This window comes from Manihot esculenta, chromosome 10 (assembly GCF_001659605.2).
Source record: "Manihot esculenta cultivar AM560-2 chromosome 10, M.esculenta_v8, whole genome shotgun sequence".
NCBI classification, from domain to species: Eukaryota; Viridiplantae; Streptophyta; class Magnoliopsida; order Malpighiales; family Euphorbiaceae; genus Manihot; species Manihot esculenta.
This window is the reverse complement of record NC_035170.2, coordinates 8,412,047-8,439,776: the sequence shown is the minus strand read 5'-3', so window position 1 is coordinate 8,439,776 and position 27,730 is coordinate 8,412,047. Positions and strand designations below refer to the sequence as shown.

The window sequence follows — 27,730 nt, the reverse complement described above, 5'->3', positions numbered from 1 at the left end:
CGAAGACCAGCGAGAAGACCTTTAATGCTACATAAGAATTGCCTAAAGTAAACCATGAATTGTCACCATAAAATAAGGCCGCGTGGCAAGGATTTGAAAAGTGAGTAACGGAGTCTCATCCGAGAAAAGGAATACCCAGATATCTTAACACCTAATTCATCATCAAGGCTCGCCCTCCTCTGGATAAATCGAGTCTTGGCATAAAATTAACGTTAGCAAACATAATCTAGCAGACTCCCTTTATGCCTGTAATCACGGGGATCCCTGACTAGTTAACTTGGATTCGTTATCAGATTAACCGACCACATCATTGCTAGATTATGAGAAAATATTATATGTATCTCTATCTTCTTATAATATAAAAGAAAATGATTACATAGACAAATGTATGCAATTCAATACAACTATTCTTTATATTCACCTTATTTTCTAGTTTGCTGACTTGAGTATAAGAGTAGCTGCCGTAGATACCTACCGCCTCACGTTTGAATAACCAATCACAGTACAACCCTACTAGTTTACTGATTTAAGTGTCAGAGTGACTGCCGTGAGTACCCACCACTTCACGTTTGAATGACCAATCACAACACAACTCTACCTTCAACTAGATCAACAATTATGAAGTCAAAAGCAAAGGAAAATTACTATCTAATTTTTAAATTTTTAAAAAATTTATTAATTTATTTCCATTTTGAACTATTTAATTTTCTAAAATTAAAAAAATCTAACAATAATTTTCCCTTATTGTTACATGCGAAATGCGCCGCACCTACCAAAGGACATTGATAGCTACATAACAATTGTTTTATCAAAATAACTGCTTGGTATTTATTTCTTAATTATTCAATTAAAATTAATATTATTAAATTAGGCTTTTAATTGTTCTGCTTAAAAAATAGTCAACTGATTTAACTTTAAATATTTATATTGTTTAATATATATTATTTAGTTTTAATAATTTTATTCCTCCAACCAATATTAAAATAAATCGATTAGTTTTAATAGATAAAAATAAGTTTGACTTTGTAAGATATAAAGATATTGTAATTGAGTAATTAAAGAAATAGGGACTAAATAATTAATTTTAACAAAAAAAAGGACTTGATGATAATTTATCCAACTAATTTGGCCTTCTGTAGTAGGTGAGAAAAGATGCTCATATAAAACCAACCATATTAGATATTGCCAAAATTCCATAGCCAAGAGTCAAAGAATGGATCTATCCTTCTCCGTCAGATTTCTTATTATTCTTGCACTTGCAGCTTCCATCGTGACGGTGCAGACGACTGAGGTTAGCACAGGTCTGTATTCTATTCTGCAAACTGTCTTTTACGAGTTTATCAGCTGCAAAACGTTATTTTCTGCTGAGAAATCAGTACATATTCAACTCATGACAAAGAAAATTACAGATAAAAAGTATATTTAACAGTGGAATTCAAAATAATAATAATAATAAAGCAAAACTATTAGGAATGTTCAAGACCTCAACAATAAATTTTGTTTATGCCTACAAAATTTTACCTAGTTAATACAAACGAGTCAATTTGAACTTTGTTTCTACTGTATATGAAATTAAGAGAATACTTTATTTTATTTACTATTCTCTCTTAACCAAGAGAAAAATATGCTTATTCAGGCTAGAGCTTGAGCTTCAATTTAAACTCTGTCATTGATTAGTTTTCATTTTATAAAAAACAATTCAAATAAATTTTTACAAAATTATGTATAATTTCAGTTTCTTTTAAAATAATATTTTAAAAAGTTAATAAAACTATTCTTTTATTTCAAATAAAAAAATTGATATAATATTTCTAATTCCGAACTGGGGTTCAAAAATATATCAGTCAACTACGAGTAGTAGAGTACTTTAATTGGATTACACTCCAAACCCTTCTCTTTTTCTAGTAACATATATGTAATGCAGTTGCAGAAATGAAGATGAGAAGACTAGGCGGCAAAACCTTGCCAAGCCCACCCCCTCCTCCAGTTCCAAACACGAGGATGAGTCATATTCCGCCTGTGAGACCACCACCTATGGCTCTCCACGTCTGAGGCTCTAAGCTCATTACACTGCGTCTTATAGTTCTCAAGTGCGTTCTTCTGCAAAAGGAAAAAAAAAAATTACCATTTTATTTGAAGTCATCAAACTCAACTTCAAATTCTGTAGCCAATGTGAAAATAAATGTAATCTTGCTTACAATCCCAACTAGAAGTATTAATGTGGTGGTGTTGTTTTTCACAATTTCACAATTGGCAACGAGTTTAAACTATGCCTTAGAATAGGAATTTTATTTTTCCCCAATGAAATTTGTACACGTAGTTTCTTGATAGGAAGAAATTTCAGAACTTTATTGAGAACAATCAAATACATTCAAGCAACTGGAGAATTGAATCATCAACGAATGAAATATTCTTGAAATGCTTTCAAACACGAAGTCGCACAAGATTTTTGGTTATCCTTTGGTGCAGTTAAGCAAGGCCAATTTAGTGTTGTTAAATAAGTTATGGAATATCTAATAACATTTTGTAACTTATAAAATTTAAAACTTTGCAACAATCAATGTTCTGCAAAAAGGAACTGCATGCATATCAATTACAGTAGTGAGAGGATATTATGAATCATCATCCTCAACAAAACCAACAATGGTTAATGAGCAAGTCTTCATGCTTGATGCATCATTTGATCGTTGATTTTTCAACCAATAACTAAATAATTTCAATCGTGATCATTGAACTTGTCATCAAGTTTAGCAAGATACATGAACTTCAATTTGAATTAGCAAAATGACTCAATTTTAGTTTCTGTTTCATTGAAGTCATTATTGCTAGATTTTGATTAGATACTGATCATATCTTAAACAGGATAATCAAGTATAATTTTCTAATGTAATCCTATAGGCAATAGAGTTGTCATTCTTGGCTACAAGTACAAATTTCACTAAACCTCCACATATCTTAGTAATAGTGATTATATCGAAACAAAATAAGTGATTTTGCTGATAAAAGTGGAAATTTGGTAAGAAACTATGCAATATTTTTCTCATTTCAAGGACCAGCTGCAATAGTAAAGGAAGGGACAAGTTTATTACCTGTATGACAACCTTGCTTTGTCTACTCTTGGTGAAGCATTCCAGGGCAGCATAATCTGCCGTCCAAGTTCTTGAAGATCAGTCAGTGACTTTTGCCCCTATTGAAATTTTAATTTTCAGTAGCTGGGTTGATGTAGAACCAGGAAAGCAAAAAAGGGACAAATCCTTAAAGGAAAATAGAACTAATTTCTAATTGTGATATTATCAAATTATGTCACATGTTATATAAAGAAGAAAGGAATTATAAAGAGATAAATGGGAGGGAAAAACATTTATTCTCTTCTCATCTCCCTAAATTCTTCTTGAGTTGTAACATTATTGTATCAAAGTCTAGAAGCTACTGAATAATAGAATACTAGCCATATTTATAGAGCTTACAACATTAACCATATTAGGATTAGGAAACCCTAATTCATGTGCTAGAATATAGAAAGAGAGAATATATGCAAAGGAAAAGACTTGATTATTCCCTTAAGCTTGGTTGGGGCACACAACAATATAGCAAATACAAAAAGGAAGATCCTACTGCATACTATATCATATTTTAATGCATAACTACAACCTATTTACAGCAGTGAATCAAGGCTAATCAACATCACATCTTAATGTATCACATGCATGTTACATGCTCCAAGCTTGTTATAAATGTATTCAATTCGAGCACCTCCAAGGGACTTGCTGAGAATATTTGCAAATTGGTAATTTGAATTGATGAAATTGGTATTAATGCATCTTGATTCAAGATTCTATCTAATAACATGACAATCTATCGTTGTATATCTTATTCTTTCTTGAAAAACTATATTTGAGGTGATATGAATGGCAATTTGACTATCACATATTAGCTTCATTTGCTTGACTCTCAAGTACCTTTCTTAGAGAAGCTGTTTTATCCAAATAAGTAAAATAGCTAGGGTCATTGCTCGATATACTACTGAGAAGATTAAGTCAGTCTCAGAATTGTTATAAAGTACCGAATGATCACATTTGCTCCTTTGTAAGCCAAACTTTTGTACTATCTAGCTAAATCTGTCAAACTAAGCTCAAAGACTCTATTTCAAATCATATTGAGATTTTTAAAGTTTACAAACCTTTCCCAACTCCTGCAAAGCAACAAAACATGATGGTTGCTCAAACAAGATTTTCACCCTTGTCTTCAGCCATAATAAATTCTTAAACTTTATATATATATATATATACGCGCGCACAAATAGTTTCAAGTAACAAAACAAGATTCTCACTGAATGCAAAAGAAAAACTCCCTAACTCCAAGATTCAAAAGACCCAGCAATCCAATCAGAGAAATAATCCACAAAAGAGGCACCAAATCCCAACTACGTGAACAGTATATGTGAATAGTACCTAGCCCTAAAGAATGGAAAGCTCTAATACCATGTGGTGAAAATATTCAATATATTCTAATAGTGAAAAGCGTACATATTTATATATAACCGTGCCTTCAATTAAGCTAATTAAATACAGATACTCATAATTATGCTAACTAATTAAGAAAAAAAAAAAACAGTATCTACGATATGATATAATATAATATCTACATAAATATTATAGTTGACTTTCTATGACAAAGTGTATATATAAGCCACCCACCCTTTTTTCTTTGCTCAGACGCATTTATCTTCTATTTAGACATTTTTAGGCTCCCTCCTTTTTCTTTCCTTTCTTCTAATTTTCTCCTTCCCTTTTTGCTTCTCCATCCATTAGACAGCTTTCTTCCCTCAAATGGATCAGAAGTATTGTTGTCCATTGAAAATAACATGGGACCTACCTGTCTGTCCACCAAAGCATAGCCACACTTCCTCTAATAGTTGATTTCAGATTTGGATAAAATTTCTGCAAACATTTCAATTTTGAACCAATTACCTAGAAGACATACCTGGAAAAAAAAAAAAAGGAAAAAAAGAAAAGAAAGAAGATAATTTGATTCCTTCATCCAGCATCAGTCCAGCAGGTCAGAGTGTTGTACTGTAATATTTCATTTTAATTCTGAATGACTTAATATCAATTTAGCACCTGGACTAGAAGATTATTTTACCAATTATGAATAGGGGCATCAGGATTGATTATATTAGCAAGCACTACCAAACCCAGAAGTAATTAATTGAAAAAGGAAACCTTTTGAAGATTTTTGGAAAAATTTAGAGTATTCTTGTATTTTACTCTTAATCTTTACAATTGGTCTACATGACTATTTATACACAAAAAATTATATCTAAGCAGGAAGCAAATAATCAAATAATAATTACAGAAATAATTAAGGATCCTAATCAAATCAAATCAAATCATATCCCTATAATCAGCTTGGATTAGCAAATAAGTCAACACTCCCCCTCAAGTTGGTGCAAAAATGTCGCACATGCCCAACTTGCAAATCAAATTAAGGTAGATCTTGTTGTTGAGCCCTTTAGTAAACACATCCACAAGTTGCCCAGTAGAAGTCACATGAACTAGGCTCAAGACACCGTCTGTTAATTTTTGTTTAATGAAGTGCCGATTAATTTCAATGTGTTTGGTCCGGTCATGTTGGACTGGATTTTGTGTTATACTTATAGCAACTTTATTGTCACAATACAAAGTTATCTTGTCTCTCTCGAGCAACCTCAACTCCTCCAATAACTTCTGTAACTATAAGAGTTCACACACACCTTGGGCCATTGCTCTATATTATGTTTCAGCACTTAACCGAGCAACGACACTTTATTTTTTGCTCCTCCAGATGACAAAGTTCCCTCCCACAACTGTGCAGTAGCCAGAGGTGGATCTCCTGTCATCAAGAGATCCTGCCCAATCTGCATTTGTAAAAGCTTCAACTCGGAGGTGACCATGTTTGGAGTAAAGAAGCCCTTTCCTTGGCACAGACTTTAGGTATCTTAAGATGCGAAGTACAGCCTGCATATGAGTCTCGCGAGGGTCATGCATGAATTGGCTGACTAAGCTAACAACATAGGCTAGATCCGGTCGAGTGTGTGAGAGATAAATCAATTTTTCTACCAATTTCTAATATCTTCCAACATCCACAGACTTACCAGTTCTTGCTTTCAGCTTGTGATTACTTTTAATGGGAGATTCTGCTAGGTTATATCCCATCATACCAGTTTCTTCTAAAAGATCCAAAATGTACTTTCTTTGGGAGATGAAATTTCTTTTTATGATCTAGCCATCTCGATACCTAGAAAATATTGCAGTTTTCTTAGATCTTTGATTTCAAATTCCTGAACCAACAACCTCTTTAGTTGAGACATTTCCTCTTTGTCATCGGTTGTCACCACTATATCATCAACATACACAATAAGAAGGGTGATCTTACCCTTGTGATGTTTGATAAACAGAATGTAATCAGTATTGCTTTGTTGGTAACCAAAGGATATCATGGCTCTGTTAAACCTGTCAAACCAAGCTCTGGGAGATTGTTTTAGCCCATACAATGCCTTTTTTAATCTGCACACCTTTCCTTGTGTCTTCTCATTAGCGAACCCAGGAGGAATTTCCATGAACACTTCTTCCTCTGAATCTCCATGGAGGAAAGCATTCTTCACATCAAACTGTTGCAAATCCCAGTCCAAGTTGGCTGCGCAAGATAATAGAAATCTGATCGAGTTCATTTTTGCAACTGGAGCAAATATCTCTTGGTAATCCACTCCATAGATTTAGGTGAATTCTTTAGCAACCAATCTGGCCTTATACCGTTCAATTATGCCATCAGCTTTGTGTTTTACTGTGAACACCCATTTACAGCCAACGAGTTTCTTCCCAGGTGAGAGAGTGACAAACTCCCAGGTCTCATTTTTAGCCAATGCTTTCATTTCTTTAGTCATTGCTTCCTTCCATTTAGAATCTGCAAGAGCTTTCTTCCAATCCTATGGAATAGACACAGAGGAAATAGACAAGGCAAAGGCTCTATAGGAAGGAGACAAGGATTTATAAGAAACAAAATTAGAAATAAGGTGTTTATTATAAGATCTGACCCCTTTTCTTTGTGCAATAGGTTTATCTTAAGTCATTAAAACATTCAAGAGTTGTGGGCAACTCACCAAAAGAAAGAGTTGTGAGTAACTCATCTGAAGAAGATTCTTGATTAGGTAACTCACCAGAAGAAGATTTTTTACTCTGAGTAGACTGCATAATGGCTTCTTCTGCCTTGTCTCTCCTCGAATACCTTATCAAATCTGGCTTGTCCAAACGACCAATTCTCTCTCCTTGATTGGATATCTCTCCCTGTCTACTAGAACTCAAACTCTCTAGTTGAACCATATCATATAGAATCACAAAATTCGGGATCAGCTCTTCTTGCTCATTATTCTCCCCTGAAGAGGTGAGTGGGTGGTACTGAAGTAGGGTTCAGTTTCTCGGAAGGTAACATCCATACTGACTAAGTATTTCCTAGAGGGAGGGTGATAACACTTGTATTCCTTCTGTGTCGGAGAATACCTGACAAACACACATTTAAAGGCCTTGGGATCCAATTTCCCTGCCGTCCTAGTATGGACAAAGCAAACACACCCAAATACTTTTGGAAAACGTATGGATTCTTCTCTTGTAGAACCACCAAAGGACTCATAAAGTTAAGGGTCTTGAGAAGCATTCTATTGATAAGATAAGCAGATACAAGGATTGCATCTCCCCAATATGCTTTGGGTAGATTCATGGTGAACATAAGAGATCGAGCTACCTCCAATAGATGCCTATTCTTCCTCTCAGCAACGCCATTTTGAGCACTAGTATAAGGACAACTAATCTGGTGTACTATCCCATTATTCTCCAAATAAGCAGAAAAGCTATTATCCATGTATTCTCTTCCATTGTCAGTTCTCAAAATTTTCACTTTTGTATCAAATTGAGAACAAACCATCTTATGAAAGGATTGAAAACAAGAAAAGAAATCACTTTTAGTTTTAATCAAATAGATCCAAGTCATTCGAGTGCAACAATCAATAAAGGTGACAAATCATCGATTATCAGACAAGGAGACAGTTTGAGTAGGCTCCCAAACATCAGAATAAATAGTCGCAAAAGGAATTTGACTTTTATTATGACTCAAAGGATAGGATGTTCTAGTGTGTTTAGTATACTCACAATTATCACAAAATAGAGAATCAAACTGGATTCTAGTAAACAAATTAGATAAAGTTTTTCTAAGATAAAAAATGATGGATGTCCTAACCGTCTGTGCGACTGTATTATTTTCTGATTGACATCCTTATTTTTTCCAAAACAAGCTTGAGATATCGAAGAACTTGGATCACCCTCCAATATATATAAGCCATCATGCGGCCTACCATTGCTAATCTTTTTTCCTGTACGAAGATCCTGAATAACACAATGATCAGGAAAGAATTCAATTGTATAGTTAAGGGCATTGGTGATAGCACTGACAGATAAAAGGTTGACAGGAAAGTGGGGAACATGAAGGACAGATGATGATAATTTAATGTTGGATGTGCAAATAACAGAATCTGTTCCGGATATGGGAGTAAAAGAGTCATCAGCAATTCTAACACTATCTTTGGTTAGAGAAGGAAAATAATTGAGAAAACCTTTAGAAGAGCCTGTCATGTGTTTATTCGCACCAGAATCGATAATCCATAGAATATTATTAAGAGATGAAGCATTATCTGACTTTACAAAGTTAGATGTGCACCAAAGGATGAGTAATCAGAGTTAAGAATCGAGACCCTTTTACCTTCTGCCATGGTAAAGATTTATGAACAATGAAATTATAGGAGGTACCCAAGGTTGTACACATAAGAGAGCCCAATCGATTCACTAAAAGACCGGGTAGCAGCACGAGAAGGCCGGAAAAATGGTCGGCGGTGAGAGAAGGAAAAGGCTCCTAGATGGATTAGTACAAAAAAAAGTAGATCTAGGGTTTTGAAACCCTAAAGAGAAAAAATTGAATTTGAACCCTAAAATAAGGAAAAGACTCTTGGTACCATGGAGCTTTTTGAGAAAAATTAAAGTATTCTTGTATTTCACTCTTAATCTTTACAATTGGTCAACATGATTATTTATACATAAAAAATTATATTTAAACAGGAAATAAATAATCAAATAATAATTACAGAGATAATTAAGGATCCTAATCAAATTAAATCATATCCCTAGAATCAGCTAGGATCAGCAAATAAATCAACACCTTTAATCAGTTCTAGATAAAGATTTAAACAAAAAATGATTCAGAAATGTGAATCTTATACAAAAAATTTTCTTAACCAAAAAAAAAAGAATATTGAAACAAACTAAAAGTATTTAGTCTAGAGCAGTTCTTTACCTGCAAAGGATGTGCTCTGCTGGTAACAAAGCCTCTCTTCCTAAGTCCTGCAGCAATATAATGATATCTAAAATGTCTTGTTCCACCATTTCCAAGGCATGAAAAGTCCCATTTTTATACCTTCAGTAGCATGACCTGCTTCCTTGTATCTTGAAAAAACTGAATGCTGATTAGACAGATATTTTATGGTTGCTCTGCTTACTACGAGTCTCCAGAATGGTTACTTCCTAATTGCACTTTCCTAGCCTCAAAATATCATGTCGCAATACTGATATGGTGTGCCCATCTGGCTGTATATCCCTATACAACATTTCACCAATAAGGACTTTAGTCTTTTTGTACGTCTCCACATTACAATGTATAAATAAAAGACCTGCATTCGTCACAGTACCGGGTTCTAGTCCTCCAGTAATCATTTCATAAGAAAGACTAGCATCCTGGATGTTTATTTTACAATGTTCATCAATTAGAACAGTGCAACAAACAACATCAGGTCATATCCACATCTTTCATCTCAATCCATAAAGCTGAAGGGTCCATTTTATTTTCCTCACTTCCAATGGAATCTGGCTGGGATGGGTCCTTTTTAGATTTACTTTTGAACAGTTGTCAAGCAAAACTGTGTAAGTAATAACATCCAGTTTAATCCCTCTGTTTTCCATATCATCCAAAAGATGAAAAGCCTCCGTCATGCAATTCGCCCTGCAATAACCATTTAAATAATGAGATCTGAAGACTGAAATTAACCATAACATCAAAAACACATCGAGCGTTCTTCATTTATCCTGCCTGCCAAAGGACACCTATGACTTTACCATAAATGATCTTAGGAATTGGGAAATAGCTGGAAAATATACGTCTCCTTATCTTCTTTGAGCATAAAAGGTAACATCATACTCTTATAAACATACATAAGTTAAAAATAATTCTCAGGTCCCAACAACAGCTCATTTCCACATATTAATCAATTAATTAGTTGTAGCACCAGTATATGGACCAACACTAAGTTCCAAAAGGAAAGACTGACAAAGGAAAATCAAATGCCAAATTAACAAGTAAGTACATATTATACTATGTTAACCATAATAGCAAATATTCAGAAATTAAGGACTAGAATTACAATATATCCCATTCAGTTTCTTATTGTCAACACAAACTTTGAATTAAACATATAAACCAATTATCTAGCCCACACTCCCAAAGAAGAAGAAGAAAAAAAAAAGATAATTCAATTTCTCCATCCAGTATCAGTCCAGCAGGTCAGAGTATTGTACTGTAATATTTCAATTCAATTCTGAATGCATTAATATAATTTTAGCACCTGGACTAGAAGACTTTTTTAGCAATTATGAATAGAGAAATCAGGGTTGATTATATTATTAGCAAGCACTACCAAACCTAGAAGTAAATAACTGACAGAACTCTTTAAACAGTTATAAATAAAAATAAAAAGAAAATAAAAGTGAAAGTAAAAATAAAAAGAATGATTCAGAAGTGTCAATCTCATATTAGAAAATTTCCTTAAAGACGAAAAAGAATATTGAAACAAACTCTTCAGAAGTGTCAATCTTATATTGGAAAAATTCCTTAAAGAAGAAAAAGAATATTGAAACAAACTCCAAAAGTATGTAGTCTAAAGTAGTTCTTTACCTGCAAAGGATATGCCACACTGGTAATAAAAGCCTATCTTCTTAAGGCCTGCAGCAAAACAATGATACCCAAAAATGTCTTGTTCCACCATTTTCAAGGCATGAAAAGTACCTTTTTATACCTTCAGTAGCATGACCTGTTTCCTTGTACCTTGAAATAACTGAATGCTGATTAGATACAGATTTTATGGTTGATCTGCTTACTATGAATCTCCAGAATGGTTACTGCCGAAAATGCACTTTCCTGGCCTTCAAAATACCATGTTGCAATACTGACATGGTGTGGCCATCTGGCTGTATTTCCTTATACAACATGTCATCAATAAGGACTTCAGCCTTTTCTATGTCTCCCACATTACAATGTCCAGATAAAAGAGCTGTGTACGTCACAATATCAGGTTCTAATCCTCTACTAATCATTTCATTAAAAAGGATTATAGCATCCTGGATATTGTTTGTTTTACAATGTTTGTCAATTAGAACAGTGTAACAAACAACATCAGGTTTTATATCCATATCCTTCATCTCACTCCATAAAGCTGAAGGATCCATTTTATTCCCCTTACTTTCCACAGAATCTTGCCCGGGATGGAATCTTTTTAGATTTAATTTTGAACAATTGTCAAGCAAAACTGTGTAAGTAATAACATCGGGTTTAATCCCTTTGCTTTTCATATCACCCAAAAGATGAAAAGCCTCCCTCATGCGATTGACCCTGCAATAACCATTTATCATCATTGTGTAAGTAATCAGATCCAGAATTAGACTTTTATTAACCATAATATCAAAAACACGTCGAGCCTTCTTCATTTCTCCTGCCTGGCAAAGTGCTCCAATGACTTTAGCATAAATGACCTTGACAAGATTGACATTCATAGCCAACATTATGTCAAACAACAACAGCACTTTTTCATTATCACCTTCCATGCAGAGGTTTTCGAGTAATTTTATGTAGGATGCTTTCTTCACAAGAAATCCCTGCTTAGACAGCCTAATGAACAGGTCAAAGGCCTCCCTCGTATGATTAGCTTCACAATAACCCTTGACCATGCTACTATAGTTTTCCAAGCACTTATCTCCCAAATTACCAAAAAAAGATTCAGCATAATCCACCTTCCCAGCTATACATAAGCCTTCAATGATCACATTATAAGTGACAGTATTAGGTTTAACACCTTGGGTGTTCATGTCGTTTAAAAGAATAAGGGCCTCCTGTGCAAGGCCATTTCTCGATAAGCCACCAGCAAGAACATTATAAGTAACAATATCAGGCTTGTGTCCATTCTTTTTCATTTCTTTGAATAAATTCCATGCATCAACAACTTTACCTTTACGACAGTAACCACCAACCAGAGTTGTGTAGTTGATGATATCGGGAACCATCTGCTTACCCTTCATCTCAACAAGCAACTCCACAGCCTCTTCCACCTTCCCCAGCTTGCACAAAGCATCCATCACCACATTGTAGCAAGCTTTATCAAGGAAAATCCCCATCTTCTTGAATTCTTTAAATTGATTTGCCACTTCAGAAGCCATGCCTATCTGAGACAAGCCTTGAAGAATTGAACTCACAATCACACAATTTGTTTTGATACCTTTTGACACCATTTCATTGTGAAGAGACAAAGCTTGAAATAAATTCCCAACCATGCAAAATCTAGAAATTAAAGCACCATACGTATACACATCTGGGGCAAATCCTTGTTTTTCCATGTCATGCAATATACTCTCTGCCTCTTTCAGTTTCATTTCATTACAAAAGCCACGGATAACAACTGTATAAGCAAACACATCTATTGGAAGATTTGCAGCTATCCATGCTTTAAGCACTTCAAAACCCAAATCTGACCTCCCATGCAAACAGAGACCTTCAATATAAGTTGTGTAAGCAAAAGAATTTGGAGTCACACCATATTCCTCCATTTCTCGAAAAACATCAACAGCTTCATCTAAACAACCTTTTCTACAAAATGCCTTAATAGCAATGGTATAGGTGTAATCATTAGGGCATAGGCCAAAGGCCCTCAGCTGCCGATAAATGGTTACAGACATATCCAATTTCCCAAACTCAATCAACTGGTTCAGGAGAAAATTACATGACAATATATGCGGAACAAATCCACGGCATTTATCTTGGAAAAGAACATCAATAGCCTCATCAAACATTCCAATAGTAACATAAACCTTAACCAAAGCGTCAGACACCCTAACGAGCAAATTGGAACTCTCACTCTCAGACACCTCATCCAGAGCTTCAAACAAGTCCACAATTTCAAAATCCAAGTTTCTCTCTTTCCTAATAAGCTCCAATAATAAGGAATCCAATTTCCTATCCCAGCCCCAGTAGCACACGATTCTAACAATAGCCGCATATGTACAAGGATCATGACAAAAGCCATTTTCCTTCAGCTGGTTAAAGAATGAGAAAGCAAGACCAGGGTCTTTCTTCAAATAGTTCAAAGTTTCAACAACCTTTACCTTGTCCATTTCTAAGAAATTATTCATTGTACGATTTTGTTTAGGGCTATCTATGGTTTTCTCTTCTTCAATGGGATTTGACAGGGAGAAATTCAAGTGAGCAAGCGCGGAAACGGCATATAATCTTATGAAGCTAACATGTTTGACACATTTTCTACAAGAAAGTGACTTAACAGATGATACCCACATGGAAACTAAGAGACATTGAGAAGAATCCAGCAATTATTCAAAAGGAAAGGAAGATAAAGGAGACGTTACCAGAGTGTATTGAGGTAGCTTTGTAATCGGTTTCGCAAAGGTTACACAGTTGCTGAACCGCTAAAACCCTCAAACCCCTGATTGGGTAATAATACTAATTTGCGAATAATTTAAAATTAAAATATAATAACCTTTCAATTGTTATTCAATCATTTCTAGTTTTTATATATTTAATTCTAATCATAACAATTGTGCGTTATTTCAACAAAGCCCTAATTCCTCTATATATTTTTGCTATTTTTTATTTCTCAAAAATTTTAATATATTAATTTGATATGGTTATTTTCAAAACAAATACTTTGCGTCCTACTTTTCCATGGAACTAGAAAAATAAAAAAGCAATTGTTTTCTATTTTCAGTCACATTAATTTTTCTTCTGATATTTGTTTTTTATTGATAATTTATTTAAAAGATAATTAATTTTAGGTTATTAAATAAAAATACAAACATATAGATTAATTGTAATTTAAATTTAGAACTTTAAATTTTAAATAATAAAGTCAAATTTTTAAATTTATTTCAATCATCAATAAAGAATTAAATAAAATTTTAAAAAAATAACAGTTTGTTTGACTAATAAAATAAATCTCAAAATAAATATTTTTATTATAATAATATTTTTTGTCCATTTTTTTTAACCTTTATTTCTACTTTTATATATATCATATATTTATAGAAATTTAAAATGTAAATCAAAATAAAATTTTATAGACTAATGTATATAGTATTCCATTTCATTTTATATTATTAATATAAAATAAAATTTTTATATATAAATAATATACATATAATTTGCAATGATATTAAGTATAAGCTTTAATAAAATATTTTAATATCTAAAACTTATATATAGTATTTTATGTAATATAAAATTTATTTATAATAAATATTTGTTACATATAATATATTTATTATTATATAATAAATATAAAATATATTTAATTTTAATATAAAATTTAAATTAAAAAACTATATATTTATTAATAAAAATACTTTATAAATTATATTATAATTTACTTTTAACTATTTCATATATAATTTAATTCTACTAATTATAATTATGATAAATTAAAAAAAATATAAGGCTTGATTATCTAATGGGCTTTATTTTTAATTTATTTAACTTTATATTATGATTATAAAATATTAAACTAGTTAATAATATTTAAATTAAACTATATTAAAATTTTTATATTGATATTTTGTTGTGTGATCATCCGTTAGCGTTATTTTTTTAATTTAAATATAATTACATGTTGTTATTTATATTTATCAATATGGCTGAAATAAAATTGTATTATGCTTGGTCATCCTGAAAAGAAAAAAAAAAAGGAATGCAAGATAGTTAGCATTTATGGCAGCTACTTTAGTGTTGAAGTCAATAAATTGGAGAGAAAGGCCGAAGGTAAAAAATTGCTTAAAACTCATGAATAGTTGTATAAGAATTGTGTAAAAATTGTGTACTTTTATTTTTGTGATCATTAGTTTTTATACTGTAAGAAAATTGAGTTAATTATATTATTTTCTGAAGATCGGGTAATATTGTGGTTAGGTAATTGATAAGAAATCTCGCCGGCCAATCGGTCGGGGATTTCGCGATTACAGGCGTAAGGGGATCTGTTGGATAATGTCTGCTAATAGTAACCTTGTGTGAAGACTCAATCTATTCAGGAGATGATGAGTCTTGATGAAAAATCGAGTGTAATAATGTACAGATCTTTCTTTCCACTAGTAGAAAGTTACAATTATATATATATATTCATAGTTTATTTTTGGGTAAATTACACTTTAGTCTTTTAGTTTTAACGTAATTAATATATCAGTCCCTTTATTTTTAAAATCGAACACTTAAATCCCTGTATAATCAATTTGTCCAAATTTGAGGTCTTTCTATCTATTATTCCGTTAGTCAACTGGTGAAAGGAGAATAAATATTTTAAGTACATAAAATACCATCATAACACTTAGACCCTTTTCAATATAGGTGAGAATATTATATTGTATAAACTACACTTTGATCCCTAAATTTTTAGTATAATTGATGGATCAGTCCTTATATTTTTAAAACTAAATCTTTAAATCCCTCTATTATAACTTTTCTATCCATTATATACATTAGTTCAAAACTAGTGGATGGTTAAATTTCTTTTGAAAGTATAATTTCTTTCTAAAATACTCTTTATAAAAATTTACAACCTACTTAAAAGTTATTTATTATCACTTAAAAATAGCTGAAATTATAATTATTTTCTGAAAGTTTTGAAATTATAAGTATTAAGTATTTTAATGAATGAAAATTGAAGAACAAAAAGTGTTAAAAATTAGTTAAATGAGATATTATAAATAAAAGCTAATGGGGACTTGAGTGTTCTTTCAAATAAAAAATAAAGGATTAAAATATTTAAATTATAATAGATAAGAACGGACTGATCATATAGGGATTTAAGTGTATGATTTTTAAAATATAGAAACCGATCTATTAATTATGCTAAAATTCAAAGGCTCAAATGTAGTTTATTTATTTAAAAAGGGTAATAAAAATATTTTTACACTTTTTAACGGCAAAAATAAATGGAGAAATCTCTAATTTTGATGGACTGATCATAGAGGAATTTAAGTGTTCAATTTTAAAAATATAAGAATCGATCCGTTAATTATATTAAAATTCAGAGGATAGATATAATTTACCCTTTATTTTTTATTTGTAATGATCTATTAATATAATATAATAACACTAGTTTTTTTTTTCTTTTAAAAAAATAGCCCTTTTAATATCCGGGACATGTTATTAATTCTCGTTAAATATGTCCTTAATTTGATTTACTTAATTATTCATATATGTTATGATATTTTTATAATATATCAATTCTCAATAACTAATTCAATTTAATTCTTAATTATCATATTACCACATTATTATTAATATATTTTAATTTCCTTTTTAACAAACATAAGATCTTATTAGTCCATAAAAGAATTGTCCTTGTACAACAAAGCCAACATATTGACTTGGGGGATTAGAAAGCCACCCACACTTAAAGACTGTAACCTGACATGCTTAATAGGCCAATAAGCACAAGAATTGGCCGATCTATTAACGTAAGACACATATATTAAAGGAAATAGAGCTAACAAGGATTTAATATTGTTGAACAATGAAATATGTGAATGATTCAGTTGTATTGTACTCTTCTCCGGAAAGAAGGTTATATATAGATATATTTACAATATAAAATCAGAAGAGAAAAAGGAAACAATCCTATTCTAAGAAAACAAAATAAGCCTGTACAAGAAACAATATATATCAAACTTGTTAATTGTGCAAATCCCTAATTACGTAATTTACTCCTAATTAGGTAGTTCATTCCAACATTCTCCCTCAAGTTGGAGCATGGATATCTATCATGCCCAACTTGTCAATCATATCATGGAATATCCTCCCAGACACTGCTTTTGTGAGTTTATCAGCTAATTGGTCTTTTGACTTGACAAATGGGAACTATATAATCTTTTAGTCTAGCTTTTCCTTGATGAAATGCCGATCAACTTCAACATGTTTGGTGCGATCGTGTTGTACGGGATTCTGTGCAATCTCAATTGCAGCCTTTGCCCATTTTGGATCTGCTAAAGCATCCTGCACACTACTAGGAATAGATACTTTGGATAATTGATTAATAGTAAGTGCATACGACTTAGACAATCTTTGAGTAGAAAGATAATTACTAATTGGATACTTGACATTGGCTCTAAGGTCAGGTTCATACTGTTTCCTTGGTACACCCTTATTTGATCTTTGTGGATATCTAGGAGCAAAATTGTCACAAGAGTTACTCAAGTAAAGGACTCGGGTTTACCTGAGTAGAAATGTTGGAGTCCAGGACATTCTGAGTTGATTATTTGGTCGATGGTGTTATCATTGGCAACTCGGGTAACTCTTCAGATGTTAGTGTTTCTTCAGCAAACGTTGGTATTTGTAATTTTCCAGAAGGAACTAATAAATCTTTATCACATCTTTCAGAGAGACCTTTCTGACTGTTATACTGAAAACTTTCTCGAACTAATAAATCTTCATCACATCTTTCAGGGAGACTTTGTTGACTGTTATGCTGAAAATTTTCACTTACTTTCTCTAGTTCTAAGAAATCTATCATATTTTCTTGTGGCACATTCTCTTCACTAAAGCTCTCCCCCTAAAGAGAAGAAGGTGTGACTCCCCTTGAATAGTATGGTTCTGATTCACAAAAGGAAACATTCAAGGTCATATGTAATCTTTTTGTGTGTGGATCATAGCATCGGTATCCCTTTTGGAAATCGGAGTAGCCAACAAATACACATCGTTTAGTACAAGAATCAGTTTATTCCGCAAAATTTTTGGAATATGGACATATACTGTGCAACCAAAAACCCTTGGTTCAAGATTTGTGACATGTGGCAGTGAGAAGAAAGCTTGCATCTTTTGTTAAAGAGTTCAGAAATCAAGTACGCGAGAGGGGACCCGATTAATTAGATAAATAGCAGACTTCACTGCTTCTCCCCAGTAGCACCGAGGCATATTCATGCCAAAGAGAGAAGTACAAACAACTTCCATAATTTGCCTATTTTTCCTTTCTGCCAAGCCATTTTGTTGTGGAGTATAGGTGTTAGAAGTATGATGTCGAATCCCTCTTTCGCTTAGGAACTTCCCACAGTTTGTATCCAAGAACTCTAATGCATTATCAGTTTGCCAAACAAGAATCTGCCTTTGATATTGAGTGCCCACCATATTGTAGAATTCCTGAAATGCTGTAGGAACATCACTTTTTTTGTGAAGTAGAGACACCCAAGTTATTCGTGTGCACTCATCAATGAATAATATCGTGCTTTAGAAATAGAAGGAATCTTTGCAGGGCTCCAAACATCAGAATGTATAATCATAAATGGTTCAGAACATTTATTTAAGTATGGTAAATAAGAAATACGGTGACTTTTGGCCAGTTCGCAAATATCACAATGAAAGTCTGAAGTATTCAAATTTGAAAAAAGATGTGGTTGCAATTTCTTAAGATATCCAAACGAAATATGTCCCAATCGTCGATGCCATAACCAAACAGTTGCTTGAGCTTTGTCTCTACTACTCATTTAACATGCAAGGTTATTTTTCTGTCTCCCATTCTTTGTCAAATCCAAGTAATAGAGTTTGCCCCTTTTAACACCATAACCAAGAATCTTCCGGGTCACAATATCCTGAAAGACACAGAATGAGGGCCAAAAAGTTATAGTACACATAAGAGAATAGGTTATTTGGCTAACCGATAAAAGGTTATATTCAAGAGATGGAACAATCAAGACAGTATCTAGAGTAAGGGTACTAGACAAGATAACTGATCCTTTTCCAGTAATTGGAGAAGTACTACCATTAGCTGTAGATATAACAGATTGTGAAGAAGCACGAATGGGTTGTAACTGCCCTGAATCTCTAGTCATATGATCAAATGCACATGTATCAATAATCCAAGTACTATTCTTAGAAGTTGCAGAGAGTACATTTCCCTTACTAATAATACCTGGATGGGTAACGTTAGTTATAAGTTGTGATTTGTCCTCCATATTTTATTGGACCTCTGTTGTGGCTGAACAATAATGGTGTTGGAGAATACAAAATACGATGTTGCAGATGGTAAGTTATGGTGGTAGTTTCAAGATATAAAATTCGGGAAGCAATAATACAAAATACGATGTTGTAGATGGTAAGCTATGGTGGTGATTTCAAGATATGAAATTCGGGAAGCAATTCTTTCAAGATCAGAATTGCTTTGGTACCATGTTGAACGATGGAATCTGTGAATGAATCAGTTGTATTGTATTCTTCTCCGGAAAGGAGGTTATATATAGATATATTTATAATATAAAATCAGGAGAGAAAAAGGAAGTAATCATATTCTAAGGAAACAATATAAGTATGTACAGGAAACAATATATAACAAATATGTTAATTGTGCAAATCCTTATGATTACGTAATTTACTCCTAATTAGGCAGTTCATTTCAATAAATATCAAGGCTAATAGCTTGGATTTCCTAAAGAATAGCAATCAACGAACCACCCACAACAGCAATCAATTGGAAGGAGTCAGATTCTACCATGACAGGAAGGAAATTTCTACTGATAGGAAAAAGGATGTCTTGATATAAAGCAAAGCCTTCAGCAGTAAGAGAAGAAGAAGCAACCCCTTCACAACAATTACCATCGAGAAGAGAATTAGAAGAGTTTCTAATTAGGAAGGCTGCTTTAAAACAAGAAGACTGAAAATCAAAAGACTCATCCACATTAATCTTATAAAAAAACTGCTGTGAAAGGACCCACATCCTGAGATAGAATAGGCAGAGAATGTTGTTGTGGAAGAGTAAGAGCTTGCACCTCATTAAGATCATTCTAAGCCTTCCTATTTGTAGTCATAAAGTCTGGATTAACTTGAGAAATTGCTCAGTTGCGAGTCTTCCAAATCTGCCAGCATAGAAAACTAATAGCTTTTGGAAGCTTGGGATTCAGATAGGACAATTAATTCAACACTCGCCACCACCACAATGCAAATGAATCAAAACCAAAACTGTTAGGAATAAAACCCACAGATAAGGACAACCATGCTGCTTGGGCATAAGGGCAGAAAAAGAAAAAGCAAATGCTCTACCGTTTCTTTCTCATGATTACACAAAGGATATGAAGGAGAGGGCGCATACTTTCTTAAGAAAAGATTTGCTCTGGTAGATAAGGAGTTTTTTGTAGCCCTCCATAAAAAGTTACGAACCTTAGAGGTGACTGTTAGATTCTATGTAGACATCCAAAATCCTAATGGGGCTAATAAGGAGGAAGAGGGGGAGTTTGCATTATGCTCTCTTCATGAAATTGGTTTGAGAATATAATAAATTGACTTAACTAATAGCAACCTTGAGGATGTATGATGCCAAACTCTTGTATCACCTTATGGTTAAGAGCTAAGAGGGATTTTTTTGAATTGCCAGACAATCTTCCAGACTGAAATTTGCATATAGAAGAGATAGATCCCATTGATTAGATCTTCTATCAATAAGGTCAACAATATAAATAATGGGGCTATCAGGAGGCCTACTACTAAACACCTTAAAATCTGGATTAGTGGGGATCCAACCCTCTTCCCACACATTGAGATATGAAGGGCCAGTAATATTCTACCTGAGCCTAACTTCAAATCCCTCCTACATTTGATGATACTTTTCCAACCCCATAAGCTAGGATTTTTCACCTAAGCATCCAAAAAGGAAGATATACAGAAGTAAATCCCCTTTAGAATGTGGACCTAGAATGCTTCAGCATTACTAATCACTCTGCAGGCATGCTTTGTTAACAAAGAAGCATTAAACAAATCCAGATCCTTGAAACCATTATCCCCATCCCTCTTACTTCTAGTAATTTACTCCAACTAATCTAGTGAATGTTACTTTTATCAATAGACTTACCCCACTAGATATATGTGAAACTTTACTATAATTGATGCAGACAATTTGAACAACCACATAATGTAAGATGGAACGGATTGAACTACTGATTTGATGAGTACTTCTTTCCCTACTTAGGAGAGATATTTGCACTTCTATCTTTATATTTTAGATATCATTCTTTCTTTAAGAAAAGATAAAAGTTGCACCTTCAATCTACCTAAAATATTGGAATAATAAAATATTTTGACATCTATAATTTTAATTGTTTTATACTCGTAATTTATTGTATGCATATAAAATTTTATGTATATAGTTGGAGATTTAAAAAAACATATGTTGTTATTTTTATAAATGATTTAACCATGCATGAATTAGTTTAGTTTTTTTTTAAATAGAAATTAGTTTTTTTTTTAATTTTTATTTAAAAATATTCAATTTTCTATTTGCATTTATTATGTTACTTTTAGAAATATTTTAATATTTTAATGTAATCTTAAAAATATACATTATTTTATATATTTTTAATCAAATAATTGATTATAATAATTGATGTGGCCGAAAATGAGCTGAGGACTATTGGTCAATCTGAAATAAAAAAAAAGGTCAGGTGGTTGGCGCCTATGGACAGTCATTCAGACACTTAAGTCAGTAAACTTATCAAGAAGATGAGTGTAAGTAAAGTTGCTTGAGTTTAAAAAGAGTGTGTAGGAATACGTACCTTAAATTCTATGTATGTTTTGCTTTTATACTGTAAGAAGATGGAATTAGTTAGTGAATCTCCTGGAAATTCGACTAGTACCAACTAGTGGATAAGGAATCTCGCAATTATAGGTATAATGGGGATCTGCTAGATATTATCCTTTAACAGTAACTTGTCACGAAAGGCTAGACTGGGCGAGTCTTCTGTCGCTCCGAGTATCGACTATTATGATGTCCCGATCTCTTTCTTATAGGTGAGACTTCTGTGACCGAGTGTCATAGTTTACTAGGGCCTTACCACATGGCTCTACTATATGGTGACAGCTCATGACATACTTTGGGCAAATATTACATCATATTTGAGGTTTCCCATCGGTCTTCGACTCTTCATATTCGAAGATTACAATTGTTTTCATGGTCTTGGACACATGGCATGCACGAATTGGCTCTCCATACCCACATTTTTCACTTGTTCTGAACATAAATGCTGATTGCCTTGCTTCTCAAGGTGCTTTTAAACCAGTCGTCGGAACTACAATATAAAATCTCCCTTTCTCCTACGATCACCACTTTTACTCTGAATTACCTTCTTTTGCCTACAAAAGACTTGACCACTCGATTTTTTATTCTCTCATTTTCTGAAGGTAACTCTATCTCTATTCTTTTTCAAAGATGAATAGGTCTTCTTCGTCTTCTTCCTCTTTTTCTAGCGGAATTTCAACCTCGAGCTCCTCCTCCGGTGGACCCATTCGTGCTCCAACTCCCATCGTTCTATTGAGGGCGATACACGATAATGACAACCTCTTGGTAAATGAAATTCCATCAATGATGACTAAAAATGCTCGAAAAGAGCAAATTAAGTTTGCAAGGAGCTCGCAAGGGCTAAAAAATGCCCGAAAGCTCGCCAGGACAGGAAAATGTATGGAAACCCAACACGCTAAAAAATGCCTAGAAGCTCAAAAGGGCTAGAGAATGCCCAGAAGCTCAAAAGGGCTAGAGAATGCCCAGAAGTTCGCCAGTGATGAAAAATGTTTGGAAGCCCGACAGGGCTGTAAAATGCCCAGAAGCTTGCAAGGGCTAGGGAATGCCTGAAAGCTTGATAAGGATGAAAAATGCACGAAAACTCAATTGGGCTTGTTGGGGCAAGAAGCTTGCAAGGGCTAGAGAATGCCTAGAAGCTCGCCAAAGCTAGAAAATGCATGGAAACCCAATAACGCTGAAAAAATGACCAGAAGCTAGTAAGGACTAGAGAATGCCTGAAAGCTAGCTAGGGCATTACCATATCGCTCGAATCAATTTTTGCTAGAAGATGGACAAGATATTAGACCAGACTGGTCGGTAGGACAAGTAAGAAGAAAGCATGGACAGTGCACGCTCAGCCCGGATAGAAGCTAACTTAGTTCGATGAACTGAACTAAGGTTGCACGGTTCCCCTTATGACAGTTGGTATGAGTTACACTCTAGACCACAACATATTTCGCAACCAGGCTATTAGGAGGGTATCTACAAGGCTAACGATCGAGTGTCACTTCTGGTTAATAAAATTCTCAAGTCATTATCGTGACCTGGTGTTAATTTTAGTTTGTTATTTTTAATTTATTTCATAGCCACAAGGCAATTATCATTTATGGACAGGAGCAGGCAAAGCGATGCGAGTATAAAAGGCCAATCCAAACAAGCCATACGCCCTAGATTATGAAGACAAATATCATTTTCGAATCTAAAGAATCGAAAACCAGCAGGAGGACTTCTGATATTTCACAGTAATCGCCTAAAGGGTCATGTGTTGGCACTCAAATATAGGACCATGTGGTAAGATTCTGATCATATGATGCTCGGTCCCACCAAGGAAAAAGAAGACTCGGACGCTTCAGGCCAGCCACAGTTCAGCTCAGTTCGTCAAGACTCGCACTCTCAACTATAGGGTGAGGCTTCTTAGGAAGTTACTGTTAATGGCTACGATCCAGCAGATCCCCTTTACGCTTGTAATCACAGGATCCTCGACTAATTAGCCGGTAAGATTCCTTGTTAATAAGCCAGCCACATCATTGCTGAATTTTCAGAAAATACTATAATTAACTCCATTTTTTTACAATATAAAAAGTAATGTTTACGAAACAAAAATACGCAATTTCTTTCACAACTACTCTTAAATTTAGAGCATTACATTACTTTTTTCCTTCTTTCTAGTTTATTGACTTGAACGTCAGAATGTCTGTCGTAGGCACCAACCACCCTATGTTCTTTTTTTATAAGATTGATAAATCGCAAAATAGCTCAATTTTCCGATTACATTAAGAATTATAAATTTTTAATTTTATAGATTTAAATTTAAAATAGGAAAATTTTGATATAATTGTAACTCTGTATAATAATTTAATAATGACAACGTAAATTACAAATATTATTTTTAATACAAGATTATGTACGTCAATTTTTTCTTCCACAATATATATTAAGGCTCCACGGGAGCCACTCAAACAAATATTTTTAACATTTTCTAGACATTAAAAAAATTACCTAATTTAGTTTAATCCAATAAGTAAAATTAATAATTCATATTCAAATATTAATCTCTTAATTACTTAAAAATATTTAAAAATTTAATCAACAAAAAATTTTTATAATAAAAAAAAATTACAGTTTTAGAAAAATTACTTTATTATTTCAAATGAAAAAGTTTTAAAATTAAAAAATTCCATTAACATTATTGGCTTTTATAAATAAAATAAAATATTTTAATTTTTAATATTATAATTAAATAATATAAAATTTTAATATAAATTATTATTTATAAAATATTTTTTTTATATAAAATACTTTTACAAACTCTTTTTCTTTTTTTTTTTTTTACTAACCCTTAATATATTATATTTTGTTAAGGTCGATAGACTGGGTGATATAAATTATGTTAAAGGCTCAATCTACAGAAAAATAAAAATAAATGCAAACACTCAATCAAACATAAATCAAAGGTCAAATAAATCAAATCAAATCAAATCAAAAATTGAATCATCCAAATACGAACAAATACTAGCAGCATGTGTACGTCGACTCCACCTTACCGGCATCGATATTATCCCATTGATGCACCACTTCAATTCCCGATTGCCAAAGCTAGACAACAAAATAAGTAAAGAAGGGGCAAATAACATTAATGAAAAAAGAAGAAATAAAATCACAAAAAGACAACCAACGTATCAACAAGCAAAAACAGAAGGCATTCAATGTTTCAAACAGTGTCAAACGGCAACAATGGTGGGGAAATTCACTCTAACAACATCGTGTGAGAGCTTTGATTGGCAAATGTAACGGTGCAGTTTCAAAATATTAATAACATTTAAACCAAAGTCCTCTTCAGAAGATAATTGGAGCACCCCCAATTGCAGGTGTAGCAAAACCTCCCTCCCAGAAAAGCATCAGAGCCAACAAGCTCAAACACTTGTACTTGTCGCTTGCACTTCTACCCCTCCCCCCTTTCTTTGCTCTCTCTTTCCCTTTCTCTCTCTCTTCTTTGCTAGCCCTGTCTAAAATAAAGCTCACAAACTCTTTCCACTGCTTAGAGTTTTAATTTTCACGTTGTATTTTACTCTTCTATAGTTTTTCTTTTCCTTTTTTTTTTTTCTTCGTGCTACTATTCTCTCCATCCCAATATTTTTTTTTATTTTTCTTTTTTTAGCTATTTTAAAATATTATTTATTTTTATATTATATTTAATATATAAATAAAGCATTATAATCCTATTTGATTTTATCTTATTTTTAAGATAATCCATCGTTAATTATTTATTTTTTTTAAAGGAGAATTTAAACAATCTCTTACTATTTTCTAATCATATAATATTAACTTATTGTATCAATAAACTTAATATTTCCGTTTTATAAATTTAATTTCAATATAAAATTTAAATTAAAAGATTATATATTTTATTAATAATATAAAATTTTGGGACTCTATTATAATTTATTATTAATTTTTCTAGATTCAATTTTCTCCTCTTAACTATAACGGTGACAAATTAAGAAAATTTGATTTTACCACTTAAAATCTAAAATTTTGAATATAAATATAAATTATCGTAAATATTACCATATTAAAAATAATTAAAAAAGTTAATCAAGCTCAAAAAAATTAAAAAAAGTTAATATATCTATTTTTTATTGTTTAAATAATGTCTAAGTAATGTGATTAATTTAGTTAAGAAAAATAAAATGTACAAAGTAAATTATATTTTAGATTAATTAAGATAAATAAAATTTTGTCCATCAACTTATTATATATTAAGATGAGATTAAATCTACTACATGTGAATCAATTTAATTAAGATAAAATCAAATTGAATTCATTGTGTGTGATGCACTAAATGTGAACCAATTTATTTTAGCTCCAATTTAATTGAATTAAATTAATTAAAATTAAATTAAATTGAGATAAATTGTATCCATGTAATTCAATTTAATATAAATTAAAAAAATAATTTTTATGTGATTTAATTTAATTAATATTAATAAAATTGAAATCAATTATGTTAATATGTAATCAAATTTAATATATTTTAAGATTAAATTGAATCTATTATATATGATTTTTAATTAAAATTAAATTAAATTGATATTCATTTGTATATGCTATATATAAGTTAATTTAATTATGATAGAATCAAATTGATTCACTATGTATAATTTACTGCATGTGACTCAATTTATTATAATTCAAATTAAATCAAATCAATTTAATTAATATTAAATTAAATTGGGATGAATTATATCCTACATATATAAATATATATGTAATACCCGATTAGATCTCCGTATCGGAATTCCTACTTTCCGGCGGAATTTCCATTGGAATTCAGAATTCAAAGATGTCGGATCTATCTAGAAGGGTAGATCTAAAGTTTCACATTTTTATGGAAACTTGTTGATCATGTATGAGATGTACCAGATTAACAGAATGCATAGTAGACTTGCTACGGGTTCCGGCGACCTTAAGTCGATTTGAATCGTAGCGCCGATAGCGATCCGGTCTTCGAATCGTTACAATATATCAATATCAAATTAAATTAAATATAGTATATGTGATTTAATTTAATTAAAATTAAATTAAATAGATAATAAAAATTTATCTTTATAATTATATTTTAATTTGAATTAAATGAGAATAAATTGATATTAATTGATTGGATAAAATCATAAAAGTGGTCATTTTTTATATTAATGAAATACAATATCACACAGTGCCATTTTGTATTTAGAGCTAAATACAAATATTTCGATTTGCTTTTTTTTTTTTAAATAAAAAAATAAAAAGCAAATATTACTAAAAGAAGAAGAAACGAGGACTATAGAAATAAGAAAAAATAATGAGAGCAGTATCTTGAAATACAGCCACCCATTAAACGTAAAGGATTAAATATTTAATATTTAATTAAGGCGAACTGGATTAAATATTATTAAATTAATATAATAATATTTTTAATATAATTAATAATTTATATATTTATACACAATTATTAAAATAAATTCAATTAAATTTTAAAATTCAAAATATTTTTAAAAATAATTTAAAATTTTAAAGGATAGTGTTTAGCTATATTTAAAAGGGAAACACTTATAATTAGAGTTTTATAATAAAAATGAAAAAAATATATCATATAAAATTATATATTCTGATAAATACATAAGTTTATATAGTTTAAATCCTTAAAAACCTGCAAAAGATAATAAAATAAAAAATGTATATTTAATTTAATTAAAAAAATAAATTATTAATAACATTGATTATTTAAAATTGTATTTTTAAATTTTTTTACTACAA

General features: G+C 31.8%; 1 protein-coding gene and 1 long non-coding RNA gene across 7 annotated transcripts; one reads left to right on the top strand and one right to left on the bottom strand.

Moving 5' to 3' along the window:
• Positions 1-1,154: 1,154 nt before the first annotated feature.
• LOC110624062 lies at positions 1,155-2,338 on the top strand. The gene is made up of 2 exons (XR_002489388.2): positions 1,155-1,301; positions 1,925-2,338. It is a non-coding gene; the product is annotated as an uncharacterized LOC110624062 (long non-coding RNA).
• Positions 2,339-3,089: 751 nt separating this feature from the next.
• Positions 3,090-13,836, bottom strand: LOC110624061 (pentatricopeptide repeat-containing protein At2g26790, mitochondrial). Of its 6 annotated transcripts, XM_021769136.2 has the most exons (6): positions 11,026-13,836; positions 9,767-10,077; positions 9,496-9,675; positions 9,376-9,422; positions 4,698-4,940; positions 3,090-3,187 (listed from the first exon to the last, which is right to left on the bottom strand). In XM_021769136.2, exon 1 carries the CDS (start codon positions 13,689-13,691, stop codon positions 11,247-11,249), a length of 2,445 nt encoding a protein of 814 aa, XP_021624828.1. In that variant the 5' UTR covers positions 13,692-13,836; the 3' UTR covers positions 3,090-3,187; positions 4,698-4,940; positions 9,376-9,422; positions 9,496-9,675; positions 9,767-10,077; positions 11,026-11,246. The 6 variants fall into 6 exon arrangements, with proteins under 6 accessions (XP_021624828.1, XP_021624825.1, XP_021624829.1 ...); XM_021769133.2 differs by having other exon boundaries at positions 9,376-9,675; XM_021769137.2 differs by lacking the exon at positions 4,698-4,940.
• Positions 13,837-27,730: the final 13,894 nt, after the last annotated feature.